Source organism: Oncorhynchus mykiss, chromosome 12 (genome assembly GCF_013265735.2).
Source record: "Oncorhynchus mykiss isolate Arlee chromosome 12, USDA_OmykA_1.1, whole genome shotgun sequence".
Taxonomy (NCBI): domain Eukaryota; kingdom Metazoa; phylum Chordata; class Actinopteri; order Salmoniformes; family Salmonidae; genus Oncorhynchus; species Oncorhynchus mykiss.
Genome location: NC_048576.1, coordinates 28,275,317 through 28,293,405, shown reverse-complemented (window position 1 = coordinate 28,293,405; position 18,089 = coordinate 28,275,317). Strand labels below are relative to the sequence as shown.

Sequence of the window (18,089 nt, the reverse complement as noted above, 5' to 3'; positions counted from 1 at the left end):
TTTCTCCTAAACTGAAAGCCATACTTGTGTACTGTAGGAATGAGCGGCAGGATCCACCGGGTAGGACCATATGACCATCTCTCAAACACTGTTAGGAGTGTTCGTTCTCTCTCTCTCAGCACAGTGGGATACAACATGGCCATCACAGTCACAATCCATGTCTATGTGCATCAGATGAGGAAGATTCAAACATAATACAGCCTTGACCTCCAGTGACATTCAGAATCACATAGCTCTTCCAGTCTCATCAGTAGGTGAAGACGCATTATCAATTTAACCACCAAAATCAATAGCTACGTCATTATGATGAAAATAAAAGGATTGAGTACTATACACTCATTGATCCTGCCAATATTGATATTTGGTCTAATTGTGGCCAATAAAAGCTTTACTGCTAACATTCTACCCTCTTTGCTCGAGGCTTTTCCAGCCCTATCTGTACCTGGCTTAGTCATCCTCTACACACACACACACACACACACACACACACACACACACGATCATGTATGGATTTGGACAGCAGCGAGGGCCCTGCATTGATGTACCAGATTTCCATAGGCAGAGTAAGAAAGGGGGGGAAACCTTTGAGACCACAACACCCATGATCCTCAGCATGGACCCAGAAAGAGACAGATGGAAAGGCTTCCTTCAATGGACACGTTGGGCACATCAGATCACAAAAACTACATAACACATGGAAAACAGGCTTCTTGGAATTGTGGGGTTCTTCTTCTGCATTCAAAGGTGATTGACAGTTACGTTTTATGTCCAGCAGTAATAGGCAGTAATTTATGCTGTCATTGTTGCAGGAAGCAGGAGTGTGTTAGTCACTGAAAGCTCCTGGCCCAGGAAAGCTTCCACCAGCCCTATTTACCTTGAGCTTAGCCCTTAGCCACCCCTAGATACAGGGCTTCCACCAGCACTAGCCCTTACTGTAGCCTACCCCAGATAGAACAGGTTTTAAAAAATAAAAAAAATGGTTTCACTGACTAAATTCACAACGGGACCTTAATCATAACCATAGAACACACTCACAAATCTGCTGCCAAATACATTATTCCCAAATTTAATCAAGATTAATCAAGTGTTAAAATAATTCTGTAAATGAATTTAGAACAAATGGCTACCAAACCAAATGTAATGAAACAGATGCCACCACATCAAGAGACTGCCGCTGGTGTCAATTCAGCCATATCTAATAAGAGTAGTCACCATACTACATAGTCAAAATACAATCACATAGTAGGATTTGGCGGTACGCCGTATATACCGTATCCCGGGGTATTTCGAAACAACATCAGTATGATTTTACAATACTGTCAATAATGTTTTTTGTTTTTATACATTTTAATATTAGTACTTTTTAAATAAATACGTGCATTCAACTTGTGCACTAGGTAATAGATAAAGCAGAACGTGTTAACCATTATGAAGCTTACCAGTACTAGTTCCCAAAACAGCTGTTTGAGCAAGTCAAGTTTGTTTGTTTACAACGATAGACGATGAGCAAAATGGGAGCTTCATGAGGTGAGTCACCCCTACAGCACAACTTAAGTGAAGTGATCAAGTTACAGCTGTTTGCCAGCTATGCATCTTATAACTACTAATTTAACTATCTAAGATGTACCAAATAAATTATTTCCAGCTGGGTCCTGCTACTTTACTAATGCCAGCTAAGTGGCTACACTTAGCTTGCAAGATCAAGCTTCTTGGTAACAGCAGCAGACACGATCCCGTCCTGAAATAAGATCCCTGCTGTCTAATATATATTTTGTGCATGCTGCATTTCGAGATACTTGCATAACTTTAGGAGCTGGGTTGTTAATAGTAAAATGTTCCCAAGCGTTCGTTAGCATTTACCTAGCATCCGCTATGGGGATTCCTTAGTACTTTTTGCATTTTGTTAGCATTCTGATAAGTGATGTTTTTTTGGGGGGGGGTTACATTTGAAAAAAAAATACTGTATATCCTGGGATGGCACAGTCAACCCAATCACATAGTTGTCTGTAAAAAACATTAAGTTCATAAAACAGTCCCTGACATTAAAACTAGTGGAATGTACAGAGATCCCTAATACTCATATTGAGGGAGAGATGAGTGGAGGGTAGAAGAAAGAAGGACACCGACCAAAAAAATGCATCAGTCCCTCCCAAATAGTGGTCCTGGACTGGCCTGCCCCTCCAGTCAGAGACCAGTCCGTCCTGACAGAACGCCTCCCCACACCAGTCAGCAGAGGTAGAGAGGGAGACACGCCCCTGACCCCTGACCCATCACCACACTGTAGGGTCCTTACGCTCCTTCTCACTGGCCTTCAGCTTTTTCTCCTGTAGGATGTTGGCCTGCAACTCTCTCTCCTGTAGAACCCTGGCCTGTAGCTCTCTCTCCTGTAGGATGTTGGCCTGCAACTCTCTCTCCTGCAACTCTCTGGTTTCCTGCAGTTTCCTCCCCTGCAGCTCCATGTCTGTGTTGGCATGGCGGTTGCGGTACTTGAACACCATGAAGAGACCCAGCAGCACCAGGACTATGGCGATGGTTCCCCCGATGGCTGCAGCCAGGATGCCTATATCAGAGATGGAGACTGGAAGGAGCAGCACAGCCAGCACACACACACAACAATACATTAGTCCATGCTAAGGTTTCTATGCAACACACCAGTGTGAGTGACTGACTGACTGACTGACCTTTGTGGACAACCCTGAGGGTGACCTCTCCATTGATGCCGTGGACGTCGGGCAGGTTGCGGACCTGGCAGGTGTAGGTGCCGTTGAAGGTGAAGGGGACTTCATGCAGACTGATGGAGGCATCCTGTCTCAGGATGTCCCCTGACCACACTGCATGGCCCTTAAACCGCCCCTCTGTAGGGGGGTATGCCGTCTCCTGGTAGTAAAACACCTGACACACACACACAATTATGCACTGCTCTAAAATGTTGATGTTTTAGGTAATCCTCTGCTAAAAAAAAACCTCCATGTCTATCCAGTAGTCAAGCTGGTTTACGAGGCTAATCCAGTCTCCCTCCTAATTCAGACAGCTTCCTTGTTTGACAACTGTTATTTCTGCTTCCAGTGTGGAAAGGACACCTACCGACTCCTCAGCTCCCTGGTTCAGGGGACGGAAGTTCCAGGAGACAGCCACAGAGGAGTGGGACACTGGGTGTTTGGACTTAAAGGTGCACTTCAATCTCACTTCTGTCCCGTTCAACGCCTCCACCTCCTTGGATGTGAAAATCTCCATCCCAACGACTCGCAGCACACCTGACACACAGAGTGGACCCAATGAGACACGTAAGCACAGCTTACTGTGTTAACACTACATGATATACACAATAACCCTGAGAGTAGCATGAGCAAGCACCTTATCAAAGTCCTCACAGAACTTTGAGAGCACACTATTAAACACAGAAAAATTAATTTTGCAGACTCATGTGTACACATGATGACCATGAGAAGGTTGATAGTGGTTTCCGCAACAACCATGTCTGTTTACACATCTTCATTCTAAACTTGGTCCGCTCTCTTCAGTTAACACAGCCTCGACTTCCAAAAAGTGAAGTTGTTCGTTGACTACACTTTTCAAATCCCTGGAGCTGTAGCGTAGCTCAGTAATATGTGTACCCTCCCTCAAACGCTTCAACCTGTACTCAGTCAAACCCTTCAAGCGTGTTATCTCGCCTACAGTACTTTGGTTCACACTGGACCGCACAATCACCATAATGAGCTGAGCTAGAGTTATAAATCACACCCGAGTCAAACACAATCTGAATGAACATATAAACTATAAAAAAAAATATCAAATTAGAAAGCAGGTGGTTTGGCCCTCCATTGATTCAGCATGGGTCTTCACAGACCCGAAATTCTGAGATTCGGCCCGGGTTGGGTCCGGGTCCTAATTTCAGACTTCTGTCTCTGATCTGGGTCGGGTCAAATATAATTTCCATGGGTCTTAATTTGCAATTAAAATTGCCTACTGGACCCGATTGGACTCATCCTCAGTTAATGGAATGTGTGTGAGGTGATGAGAACTGCGCAAGCTTGTTATCCGTGTCAGCCATTTGCAACTCAATAAAACGTATAGCTTATGTCCAGCTGAAACTGGTTCCGGCTGCTCACCTCACATGTGCCTGCTGCCGAGGAGGGAGAGAGAGCGAGTGAAAGGAGCCTTGGCTACTGTTGATTGAGAATATGGCAGCATTTTTCATTTAATTAAAACAAAAGTAAGAGGAGAAAGAGTATAGTGAAAAGAAAACCCAGAGACAAGTTTTATTTGTATTGGTTTTTTAAAAATGTTATACTTAATTTGATATTTTATAAACAATACAAAACATACAGTCGTGGCCAAAACTTTTGAGAATGACACAAATATTAATTTTCACAAGGCTTGCTGCTTCAGTGTCTTTAGATATTTTTGTCAGATGTTACTATGGAATACTGAAGTATATTTACAAGCATTTCATAAGTGTCAAAGGTTTTACTGACAATTACATGAATTTGATGCAAAGAGTCAATATTTGCAGTGTTGACCCTTCTTTTTCAAGACCTCTGCAATACACCCTGGCATGCTGTCAACTAACTTCTGGGCCACATCCTGATTGATGGCAGCCCATTCTTGCATAATCAATGCTTGGAATTTGTCCGAATTTGTGGGGTTTTGTTTGTGAAACCCGCCTCTTGAGGATTGACCACAAGTTCTCAATCGGATTAAGGTCTGGGGAGTTTCCTGGCCATGGACCCAAAATATCGATGCTTTGTTCCCAGAGCCACTTAGTTATCACTTTTGCCTTATGGCAAGGTGCTCCATCATGCTGGAAAAGGCATTGTTCGTCACCAAACTGTTCCTGGATGGTTGAGAGAAGTGACTCTCGGAGGACGTGTTGGTACCATTCTTTATTCATGGCTGTGTTCTTAGGCAAAATTGTGAGTGAGCCCACTCCCTTGGCTGAGAAGCAACCCCACACATGAATGGTCTCAGGATGCTTTACTGTTGGCATGACACAGGACTGATGGTAGCGTTCACCTTGTCTTCTCCGGACAAGCTTTTTTCCGGATGCCCCAAACAATCAGAAAGGGGATTTATCAGAGAAAATGACTTTACCCCAGTCCTCAGCAGTCCAATCCCTGTACCTTTTGCAGAATATCAGTCTGTCCCTGATGTTTTTTCTGGAGAGAACTGGCTTCTTTGCTGCCCTTCTTGACACCAGGCCATCCTCCAAAAGTCTTCACCTCACTGTGCATGCAGATGCACTCACACCTGCCTGCTGCCATTCCTGAGCAAGCTCTGTACTGTTGGTGCCCAGATCCCGCAGCTGAATCAACCTTAGGAGACGGTCCTGGCGCTTGCTGGACTTTCTTGGGCATCCTGAAGCCTTCTTCACAACAATTGAACTACTCTCCATGAAGTTCTTAATGATCCGATAAATTGTTGATTTGGGTGCATTCTTACTGGCAGCAATATCCTTGCCTGTGAAGCCCTTTTTTGCAAAGCAATGATGACGACACCTGTTTCCTTGCAGGTAACCATGGATGACAGAGGAAGAACAATGATTCCAAGCACCACCCTCCTTTTGAAGCTTCCAGTCTGTTATTCAAACTCAATCACCATGACAGAGTGATCTCCAGGCTTGTCCTCGTCAACACTCACACCTGTGTTAACAAGAGAATCACTGACATGATGGAATCACTGACAGCTGGTCCTTTTGCGGCAGGGCTGAAATGCAGTGGAAATGTTTTTGGGGGATTCAGTTCATTTGCATGGCAAAGAGGGACTTTGCAATTAATTGCAATTCATCTGATCACTCTTCATAACATTCTGGAGTATATGCAAATTGCCATCATACATACTGAGGCAGCAGACTTTGTGAAAATTAATATTTGTGTCATTCTCAAAACCTTTGGCCACGACTGTACACATGACATCATACAAATATCAACTACATCACACCTGCCCAGACCCACTAGCACCCCCCATCTCCAGCTTCCGCATCACTGGTCTCAAACTGTACCATTTTGTTGTTTCTCTCCGTAGCCCACACACTTTCAATTTTTAGATAAAGCATTTGACTTTTCCATTGTGTGAATGATGGAGGATTGGTTGATTTCCAGTTAAGTATATATGTTGTTTTTAAGATGATTGACGAGTTAAGTATTGTCCAACCCATCGGGTATCTCACTTCACCCTCATATGCCAGGTCTTGAAATGCATACAGGCGGATTAAAAGGCAATTGACATTGTAAAAATGTTATAAAAACATTGGTGGTGCCTGTTAATTTACCATTGAATCACAGCCTACTTCGCCAAACGGGTGATGGTGTACCTAACCATGAACATCAATGCCTTTCTTAAAATCAATACACAAGTATATATTTTTAAACCTGCATATTTAGTTAAAAGAAATTAATGTTAGCAGGCAATATTAACTAGAGAAATTGTGTCACTTCTCTTGCCTTCTGTGAAGCAGAGTCAGGGTATATGCAGCAGTTTGGGCAGCCTGACTCGTTGCGAACTGTGTGAAGACCATTTCTTCCAAAACCGTAATTCATTTGCCAGAATTTTACAGAATTATGACATAACATTGAAGGTTGCGCAATGTAACACCAATATTTAGAGACTTGTGGATGCCACCCGTTCGATAAAATATGGAACGGTTCCGTATTTCACTGAAAGAATAAACGTTTTGTTTTCAAAATGATAGTTTCCGGATTTGACCATATTAATGACCCAAGGCTAGTATTTCTGTGTGTTTATTAGATTATAATTAAGTCTATGATTTGATATTTGAAAAGAGCAGTCTGACTGAGCGGTGGTAGGCAGCAGCAGGCTCGTAATCATTCACTCAAACAGCACTTTCCTGTGTTTGCCAGCAGCTCTTCGCAATGCTTGAAGCACAGCGCTGTTTATGACTTCAAGCCTATCAACTCCCGAGATTAGGCTGGCAATACTATAGTGCCTATAAGAACATCCAATAGTCAAAGGTATATGAAATACAAATGGTATAGAGAGAAATAGTCCTATACATTTCTATAATAACTACAACCTAACATTTCTAAACTGGGAATATTGAAGACTCGTGTTAAAAGGAATCACCAGCTTTCATATGTTCTCATGTTCTGAGCAAGGAACTTAAAGGTTAGCTTTTTTACATGGCACATATTGCACTTTTACTTTGTTTTGAGCCATTTTCTTTGGCCAAATTAAGTTCCAACTGTAATGTTGTGTTTGGCGCAATATAGGGCTACTAGCACTCAAACCATAAAAATGTAAAACCAAAGAGGGAGTGAGATGCAAAAAAATTACACGCCCACATCATAGCTAAGAGTGGGCGACAGCTCATTGCTCACTCTGACACACTGACTTCTGCCTTCAAGGTATGATTTCATCCATCTCAAGGCATCAGGGGAAAAGTTGAACTTGGACAATTTTGTGATGAGAATCTCATGGTTAACAGTATCAAAAGCCTTCCTTAGGTCCAGAAACACAGCCCCAACAACGCCCCCTTTGTCCATCTTGGACTTCACATTTTCCAGAAGAAAGCAGTTGGCCGTTTCTGTGGAGTGTTTCACTCTGAAGCCAAACTGCATGGAGTGTAATGTGAAGGGTCTGTTGTTGAGGTGGGCAATCAGTTGTCCTGCTACACACTTTTCAACAACCTTTGACACCACAGGTGGTATACTAATGGGCCTGTAGTTACTCACGTTAGCAGGGTCGCCTGATTTAAAGACGGCCATTATTATGGCCGACTTCCATACCATTGGAAACACCCAGAGACCAATAGATGTGTTGGTGACCTTAGTAATGGGGCCAATGAGTGACTCTGTAGTTTTTAAGAAAAGGTAGAGTCCAGCCCAAACACATCTTTGGCTTTAGAGTTCTTTAGTGAAGACAGGTTGAGCATCATTTACTAGCACTGAGCCCAAGAAACCAGAGGAGGGGTTCTGGTAAACCTACGTCTGTCATGCTCTAATTTTGATCTTTTTAGAGAATAATCTCGTTCTTTCAACAATTTCCAGATTTCTCCATTTAGCCAAGGAAGAGTGCTCTTTTGGCCAGGTTTGGATTTGATTTTCTTTAGGAAACCATTTATTGTAGTCTGGATTGTGGATAGAAAAACCTGACTATCAGCTTCCACATCTGTATAGGACAAGATATCATTCCAGTTAATTCCCTGAATTGTGTTTTCAAAATAGCTTAATTCACTCTTAGGTATTCTTAGTTGATCCGGCTTTCTAACAGTAGAGAGGTTAAACCTGCTCTTATAGATAGCTTTCTGGCTATAAGTGTCAGATTATGTTCAGATAGCCCAGTAACCATATTGAATGATTTAGTCACTCTCTCTGGTTTATTATTGAACACCAAATCAATCTGAGTTTTAGAGCAACAAGTCACCCTGGTTGGTCCTTTAACTAGCTGTGTAAGGTCAAAGGTATTAGTGACCCATTTGAGGGTTTTCCTACAAAACTTGTCTTCATAATTCATATTAAAATCTCCCATTAAGATGACCTCTTTCAAAGTCACATTCCCTAAGCATGTTATTAAACTGATCAAAAAACACACTTTTGGTGGATGGTGGCCTATACATTCCAATAAGGGTAAAAGACATTTGGGGAGACAGTGTAACATTCAGGCCAATACATTCTAGTTCATTATCACATGACCACTCAATTTGTTTACATCAGACATGTTCTTTAATGTAAATCATCTCACCCCCTCCTCTTCCTTCAATCCTGTCTCTCCTGAAGACATTGTAGCCAATCACAATCAAAGCAGCATATGGAGAGTTTTTAATGGAGCCGTGTCTCTGAGAGGCAGAGGAAGTCAAGGTTGGAATCTGTGAGTAGATGTTGAATTTGATCACTTTTTGGAATGACACTACGAATGTTCAAGTGCCCCCCTAGTAGTCCCTTGGGCTTAGCTCGTGGGTCCCAGATGACTCGAGAGTGATTGACACATTGAAAAAAAGTTACATTTTCGGTGTTTTCTGACGGCTGGGTTTGGGCCGTTTTGATTAGGGGCAGTTCGGTAGCGCAATTATCAATCCCTCCCGCCTGCACTGGATGCGGAGAACTAATTAAAACAGTCTTCTTGGGTATGACACTACACGCTTGGCACAGCTGTATTTGGGGAGTTTCTCCCATTCTTCTCTGCAGATCCTCTCAAGCTCTGTCAGGTTGGATGGAGAGCGTCGATGCACAACTATTCTCAGGTCTCTCAAGGACATTCAGAGACTTGTCCCGAAGCCACTCCTGCGTTGTCTTGGCTGTGTGCTTTGGGTCATTGTCCTATTGAAAGGTGAACCTTCACCCCAGTCTAAGGTCCTAAGCGCTCTGGACCAGGTTTTCATCAAGGATCTCACTGTACTTTGCTAGATTCTCCCAGTCCCTGCCACTTAAAAACATCCCTACAGCACGATGCTGCCACCACCATGCTTCACCGTAGGGATAATGCCAGGTTTCCTCCAGATGTGACGCTTGGCATTCAGGTCAAAGAGTTCAATCTTGGTTTCAGAGAATCTTGTTTCTCATGGGCCGAGAGTCTTAAGGTGCCTTTTTGAAAACTGGCTGTCATGTGGCTTTTACTGAGGAGTGGATTCCATCTGGCCACTCTACCATAAAGGCCTGATCGCCGACAGCTGAACGGTGCCTTTTTTAATATGCTACACATCAAAACACAACCAATACTATTTGTGTAATTGGTTTCAGGCAGATTTTAAGGGCACGTAACTGTGGATCATTTGGCCAATAGGCCTATCGCTCATTTATTTATGGCACTGACAGCACCCAGTCAGAGGTGTCTTTCTCTCTCTCTCTACTCATTCAGTCCCAAACCAGCACTGGTCTGTTTGGGTCTTTTTTTCCCCACGTGCCTTTTCGGAACGGGTCTGACTGTCCTCGGGTCCACTCGCAACAAACCTCCGTTTAATTTGTTTTTTATAGAAATAGGGTCAGGTGGGAAACCCACGGACAGGTCCAACTTTTGGACCCGTGAAGACCTCTACTTAGCATTCCATTGTGTTTATATTTGGCAGTCTGTGTGTGTGTGTGTCACTGTCTGGTTAATGATACCGGCAGGTGGATGGTTAATGATTGTAGGTCTTCAGTCCAGAGGTCCACGTATGAGAGCCTGAACCAGCCAGGAAGTATAAAAGGATTCTGATAAAGGTAAAAAAAATATTTAAAAAACATCAAGTGTTCTGGCAAACATGAAATCTTCCATCTGTACCCATGTCGATTAGATTTATCTCCTTCAGGAGTTCGGCAGGGTAGGGGCTCGAGACAAAAAGGGATTAATACCAGCCATGTGCATTCCTTTTTCCTTCGTGCTCTGCCTCATTGCCCTGAAAGTCCTGTGTTATGGATTAAAACAGCCAGTCACTCTAAATCCTATCCACCCTGTCATGTCCATGGGCAGACAAGCAAAAGATCAGTAAAAAACACTGTAGAAAGTATCTGAGCTGAGGGAACCATCCTGGCGAATCACTGTATTGTAACAAACGACATTCACTACCCTAGAGTAGACATGACAGCACTAAAAATCAATCAACCCGATGGCTGAGCTTCACTTCCCAGACAGACTTCAGAAAGGCCCCTCTCTGCGCTCCCTGATTGGATGGAATTCATGTGATGACCGATGTGTTGTATTATTCAGACTAGAGCAGCAGCACATTAGTACTTTGAGTACAGGGAGGAGAGATAGTCCTCCCATGGCCTTGAAAGTATAACCCACACAAACAAAACAGAGACATTTACAGACCGGATGCTTTCATATAAAACACTGGGTGTGATCCACTAACTCTTGGCTGAGTTGCCTCAAGGCAGAGCTTGTCAGAATCAGATCCAAAGAATAAATACAATCTGCAGCACTGAAGACACTCCCCTGCTTCCTGATATCAGACAGAGCTATAGGGCGTATTATACACATCGGATAGGTACACAGTATAGACTTTCATATTCATACATCAATACCTGGCCTTCCATATCCATCTAACAATTATCCAGGAGGACAATAACTTATGATCACTATGAGCTTTGGCCTGATCAATCTGCGAAACATGTCAGAAATGTCAATATATACTGCATGTCCAAGCTATAATGACAAAGTATAAATCAAGAGTAGACTACTTATTATCAAGATTGTGGAAATTAGATTGGGGTTCTGGTCACCTGACCGGTAGCCATCTGAGCCTGACAGTGGCGGAACCAAGTCACTATTATTCGAGTCACAAGGTCAGAGTTCTCAAGTTGAGTCCCAAGTAGAACGGGTCAAGACTCGAGTCAAGTCCAAGCGTGCATTCTATGAGCAAGTCAAATCGAGACTCAAGTCAAGTAAAAATAAAATCGATACATGCAAGATTTATGTATAGGTCTTTGTGATCCAATGGTGAAAGAGCCATTTCATACAAAAAGGCAATTTACACATCCATTGTTACATTGGTACATTAATCTTAACCAAACTTAATGATTATTAATGATGTTTCAACACAATGCATACATGGAACAATACATTCTCCTATTCCATGTTCTGACTCCAAAGCGAAGGGTGCAGGCCATGTAGCCTATTTCTATGCGCACATAGGCGCGCGTGCTCCTATTACGCACAACGAGGATAACAGAGGCACGGGACTCTAACCCAGGAAATATGAACAAAAGGAAACCATATATTGAATTAAATAAACAGAACTTCTACCCCATGAATCTTGTCAACGGTCATGTGCACAATAAACATTGCGTCCACTCAGAGGGAACGAAATGGTTGGCTAAATAAAAATGTATTGTAGGCCTATCAAACATGAAATGTCTACATGTTGTAATAAACGGTACCGGGATGGAATGAAACACTAGCAATTATTTTAGTATTAGATATAGATTTACCACACAGGGCCAATGAATTTAAACATGTGAAAGCAATAGCAAACATTTCAACAAGAGAAAAAAAAACTCCATTGGCTGGTGTTTGGAGAGCGGCGCCTATGCTGAGTCTTTTCCACAGTAATAACTCATTTTAAACAAATTCCAAATGAAAGCTTCATAAGTAAATCATCAATTTCAAGCAATTGTTACATACCAAAATACCAGTAGGCCTATGCTAGTATTTGTTGCCCCACTGCTGATGAGCTTGCAAAGTAAACCGTTAATATTCTTGATCACCAACATTGTTTTGAGCTGCATATGTATTTATTATGGCAATACTCTCTACCTATAATTTAATTGGCAATCACACAGGTATTTGCTCTTTATTAAAAAACAACAGGACCGAATGACTTTCTTATTTTTCTCCATTCACCCAGCGGGTCAGACGCTGGGCACCAATCACACCACGAATTCTCTTCAGGTATTCAACCTGAACATCCGTCGTTACCCCTGTGAAGACTCCTTTAAACGGGCGCTCTCCTCCGAAGTTCAAAACACAAAACTTTTGGATTCTTTTGAGGCCCACTGCAATCTTCCTCTGTTCTTCAGAAATACAATTAATCAAAATAAGCCCACTCCTGGCCACTGACGACTCCACTTTTTCCAGCGCATAGTCACCATTTGACACCCCAAACGGGTTTCACATGCATCCTTACAAGAGGTCGACCGACTATGATTTTTCAACCGATTATTGGAGGACCAAAAAAGCCGATACCAATTAATCGGCCGATTGTTTTATTTGTAATAATGACAATTACAACAATACTGAATTAACACTTATTTTAACTTAATATAAAAAATCAATCAAATCAATTTAGCCTCAAATAAATAATGAAACATGTTCAATTTGGTATAAATAATGCAAAAACAAAATGTTGGAGAAGAAAGTAATATGTGCCATGTAAAAATGTGTGCCATGTAAAATATACGTTTAAGTTCCTTGCTCAGAACATGAGAACATATGAAAGTTGGTGGTTCCTTTTAACATGAGACTTCAATATTCCAAGGTAAGAGGTTTTAGGTTGTAGTTAATATAGTATTTATAGGACTATTTCTCTCTATACCATTTGTATTTCATATACCTTTGACTATTGGATGTTCTTATAGGCACTATAGTATTGCCAGTGTAACAGTATAGCTTTCTGATTATGGGCCTGCTGTTGCTCAGTCAGACTGCTCTATCAAATCAGACTTAATTATAACATAATAACACACAGAAATACGAGCCTTTGGTCATTAATAGGATCGAATCCGGAAACTATAATTTCGAAAACAAAACGTTTATTATTTCTTTGAAATACGGAACCGTTCGGTATTTTATCTAACGGGTGGCATCCCTAAGTCTAAATATTCTTGTTACATTGCACAACCTTCAATGTATGTCATAATTAAGTAAAATTCTGGCAAATTAGTTCGCAATGAGCCAGGCAGCCCAAACTGTTGCATATACCCTGACTCTGTGTGCAATGAACGCAAGAGAAATGACAATTTCACCTGGTTAATATTGCCTGCTAAACTGGATTAGTAGTTATAACTAGTGATTATGGTTGATTGTTTTTTATAAGTTTAATGCTAGCTAGCAATTTAACTTGGCTTCTACTGCATTCGCGTAACAGGCAGGCTACTCGTGGAGTGCAATGGTTAGAGCGTTGGACAAATTAACTGTGCGGTTGCAAGATTGGAACCCCTGAGCTGACAAGGTGAAAATCTGTTGTTCTGCCCCTGAACAAGGCAGTTAACCCACCGTTCCTAGGCAGTCATTGAAAATAAGAATGTGTTCTTAACTGACTTACCTTTATACCTTTTAGTTAAATAAAAGGTATACATTTTTTTTTCTTAAATGTAAAACAATAATAATAAATCAGAAATCGGCGCCCAAAAATACAGATTTCCGATTGTTATGAAAACTTGAAATCGGCCCTGATTAATCGGCCATTCCGATTAATCGGTCGACCTCTAATCCTTACTCAAACGCATCCCGACAAGAAGCGATTTATTATCATTCATACATGTATCCTCCACTCCAATTTTAGACCATTTCCTTTTTGTTCCAGCTTTCGCTACTACTATTGTCCTGTCAGAACACTCGACTTCACCAACTGTGCTCAACACGCTGCTTGATTCAAACTCAGCATCCACTTCCGCCATCTTTTTCATCATCAATTTCAACCGGAATCTCCAACATCCCTCATAATTTGACATTCGCACTGCACCCAATCCTATAGCTAGCTGTACAGCAAATCAGCAATCCGTTCGCTCACCACCCAACCTTTGTTGATTGACCGTTTGCTGGTCAAATCAGAGTGCGGAGTGTGCGTTTCACTAGCCAATCTGTTGCAGGTTTTTTTCTCCAAGTGCGATGCTGAGGCTACTGTCTCTGGCTGCGTGTAGAGTGAAAGGTGCTGCATGGTCAATCCGACATTTGCACTGGCCTTACAGAATTTACTGTGATAGAGCCTATGCAGAAGTCAGGGCATTCATACTTCTTGCTCTTCACGGAATAGAGCTGTTGTGAAGGAAGTTGTCAACAAAGTGAGTTTGTGTTTATACAGGACCTACCGCCCCCACCTATCGTCAATGCAGAGCTATACGGTGTTATACATTTTGAGATGCGGGCAATGCGGTAAGGAGCTTGATTTGGACTCTGCATGCCTCCGAAGGCTTCACAATTGCGTCACACCCTCCATATGGAGCCTCCAACCACATTTTCGGATCAAGTATAAGGTACTAGGTAACTATCCCCCTGTAATTCAGATTAAGACCACAAGATGTCACCAAATTATTTCCCCCAACACTTTCCCTGGCTGCCACCCCAGCTAGCACAGTGGATCTGGGCCGATTCCGGCTGAGAGTCAGACTCGGCCGACGTCATGTGGCCCGAGTCTGGGCCGCATTAAGCAGTATTACTTGTGGCTAGGATGCGGGGATTGAGCTCAGGCCGATTACGATGTGAGTTATCTGACCCAAATGTATTACTTGGGTCTCAGGCCGATTGGGGCTACTCTGGCAGATGATTACACGGACTGCTTTATAAAATTTCATTATTTATTTATTTTTCCATATTTTCTCATTGTTTCTGTGATTTATTTTACACAGCATTTTATGTCATATAGCCAACTATGTTTTTAAGAGAGAGCTTTTCAATTGGCATCTCTCCCCTGTTTTCAGTCACTGGATTAGGTGTGAGCAGTGCAGGAGGTAGGCTAATGAGTTGTGCTCCAATTTTACTGGGAATAGCTATATTTGTGACCTATGTACAAATTAGAATCGTGCAATAAATCAACATTTTATTTGTCACGTGCCAAATACAACAGGTGTAGTAGACCTTACTGTGAAATTCTTACTTACAAGTCATTAACCAACAACGCAGTTAAGAAAATATTTACTAAATAAACTAAAGTAAAAAAATTATTAAAAGCAACAAAAAAATAACAATTGTGAGGCTATATACAGGGGGTACCGGTACTGAATCACTATAAAGGGTGTACAGATTAGTCAAGGTACATAGGTATGGGTAAAGTGACTATGCATAGATAATAATCAGCGGGTTGCAGCAGTGTAATAGTCCCAGTGGCCATTTTATTAATTGTTCAGCAGTCTTATGGCTTGGGGGTAGAAGCTATTTGGACCTAGACTTGGCACTCCGATACCGCTTGCCGTGCGGTAGCAGAGAGAACAGTTAATAACTTCAGTGACTGGAGTCTTTGACAATTTTTTGGGCCTTCCTCCGACACCGCCTAGTTAGTATATAGGTCCTGGATTGCAGGAAGCTTGGCCCCAGTGATGTACTACGCACTACCCTCTGTAGCACCTCACAGTAGGATGCCGAGCAGTTGCCATACCAGGCGGTGATGCAACCAGTCAGGATGATCTCGATGGTGCAGCTGTAGAACTTTTTGAGTATCTGCGGACCCATGCCAAATCTTTTCAAGTCTCCTGAGGTGGAAAAGGCATTGTCGTGCCCTCTTCACAACTTTGTTGGTGTGTTTGGACCATGATAGTTTGTTGGGGATGTGGACACCAAGGAACTTGAAACTCTCGACCCGCTCCACTACAGCCCCGTCGATGTGAATAGGGGCATGTTGGGCACACCCTCAGCAAAGCATAAGACAGTTGCCACATCAATGTTACACTGAATTAACGAGTTAAGTTATTAAAATGTTATATTCCATTCAAATATTATATTCCAATTCATCTTTTTTTAACTTAATTATAAACAACTATTGAAAACCTTTTGCTCCTGCATGTCATTTTAAAGACTACTGTGATATAAAATCTTGTATTATTCAAATAATATTTAGTGCAATTATGCATAATGGATATTATGGAAAAGGAACAACGAAAAGATCAAAGAAAATGTATGTACAGGTGACTTAAAGAAGGACTTTACATCAAATCTCCTCAGAGTTTGGATATTAATAGCGACATGTGCAACACCATTTCCCCCAATATTTTATTTAAATAATTAAAATAAGACCACTAGACTTAGCTTTTAAGTATTACTTACTAAAGAATTTCTAAATAAAACTGATTAAATGGATTTTAACACATTTGCGTGAAACCCTATGCCATAATCTTCTACCAGGCACCCCATGGGAGGGCCAGTTACCCTGGTACTTAAAAAGAAAAACACCCCTTTTCTAAAAGCAATATTTTATGAAATGGCAAAAAAAGTGTAAACTGTAGCCATTTGTTTCCCTTTGTAGTTTATTCGCCTTAACATGACCTTCGTCCTATATATACTTTTTCTAAACGATCATTTGTGTCAGAAATTAGACATTGTTCTTAGGGGAGGTAGTTACTTCCTAGTACCCTGAATTGGCTTTAATCCACAAGACTCTGTGCCACAAAATGAGTGACAAAACATTACAAAACCTGGCAAGATCATTTCAAGTCTCAAGTAATTTTATTTTCTATTAAGTGGAGTCTCAAGTCATCATGTGACTCGAGTCCACAACTGGACAGTGGTGTCAATGTGATTCGTGAGCAAGATGACTGCTGGAGCCTCTGATCAATGTTTTGACTGAATAATAATAGGCCTAAGTGTTCATGTAAAGCTATAAATTATCAACAATATTCGTTTGATTTACTTGATCATACAGAATAGCGACTAATTGCCATAGGACTGAACACAGAAATTAATGAAGTAACTTCGAACTCACCTGGCACTGCGAATAAACCCATAAGCGCGAGGAACTGTTGCAATGTCCGATACATTGGATTGTCAGTTTGTCCAGGCCTCAAATACACCGACAAACTTTCAAAGAGTTACTAGAAACCTCCAAAAGGGAAGGTTTTAAGGATAATTCAGGCGAATACCTCGACAGGTTTTTGATAAAGAATCCTAGCTCTAGGACTCGGAAGTTTGAAACTCACAGGCTGTGTGTGCGTGCACTCGGGCTGTAGGCGGAGTCAGCATTAATCATAACCACTGATTTCACCTATGACCCATAAAATGAAGATACTGCAATCTGCCTTTGAATGACCTTAAACAACTGCACTGAACAAAAATATAAACTCAACATGTAAAGTGTTGGTTGAAAAAAAGCACAAAAAGCTTATTTCTTAAAATGTTTGTGAACAAATGTTACCTCCCTGTTAGTAAGTATTTCTCCATTGCCAAGATATTCTATCCACCTGACAAGTATGGCATATCAAGAAACCGATGACCATTACACAGGTGCACCTTGTTCTGGGGACAATAAAAAGGCACTTTAAAATGTACAGTTTTGTCACACAACACAATGCCACGGATGTCTCAAGTTTTGAGGGAGCGTGCAATTGGCATGCTGACTGCAGGAAAGTCCACCAGAGCTGTTGCCAGAGATTGAATGTTAATTTCTCTGCCATAAGCCGCCTCCAACGTCGTTTTAGATAATATGGCAGTACGTCAAACCGGCCTCACAACCACAGACTATGTGTATGGCGTCGTGTGGGCGAGTGGTTTGCTGATGTGAACAATGTTGACATTATGGTGGAGGTTATGGTATGGGCAGGTATAAGCTACGGACAATTAACATTTTATCGATGGCAATTTGAATACATAGAAATACTGTGACAAGATCCTGAGGCCCATTGTGAGGCCCATTTTTTTAAGGTACTGTATCTGTGACCAGCAGATGCATATCTGTATTCACAGTCATGTGAAATCCATAGATTAGGGCTTAAAGATTTATTTCAATTGACCGT

At 41.7% G+C, this 18,089-nt stretch overlaps 1 protein-coding gene across 1 annotated transcript; it reads right to left on the bottom strand.

Moving 5' to 3' along the window:
* Nucleotides 1-632: 632 nt before the first annotated feature.
* On the bottom strand, nt 633-17,314 carry LOC110537343 (myelin protein zero-like protein 2). The gene is made up of 4 exons (XM_021623297.2): nt 17,063-17,314; nt 3,085-3,254; nt 2,682-2,892; nt 633-2,578 (listed from the first exon to the last, which is right to left on the bottom strand). Exons 1-4 carry the CDS (start codon nt 17,115-17,117, stop codon nt 2,271-2,273), a joined length of 744 nt encoding a protein of 247 aa, XP_021478972.1. The 5' UTR covers nt 17,118-17,314; the 3' UTR covers nt 633-2,270.
* Nucleotides 17,315-18,089: the final 775 nt, after the last annotated feature.

Excerpts from the sequence above, each read along its gene's own strand:
- LOC110537343 (XM_021623297.2), bottom strand. The coding sequence starts at position 17,117 with ATGTATCGGACATTGCAACAGTTCCTCGCGCTTATGGGTTTATTCGCA. Across the intron at positions 2,893-3,084 it reads ACCAGGGAGCTGAGGAGTCG|GTGTTTTACTACCAGGAGAC; the intron begins GTAGGTGTCCTT and ends TGTGTGTGTCAG. Across the intron at positions 2,579-2,681 it reads CCTCAGGGTTGTCCACAAAG|TCTCCATCTCTGATATAGGC; the intron begins GTCAGTCAGTCA and ends TGCTCCTTCCAG.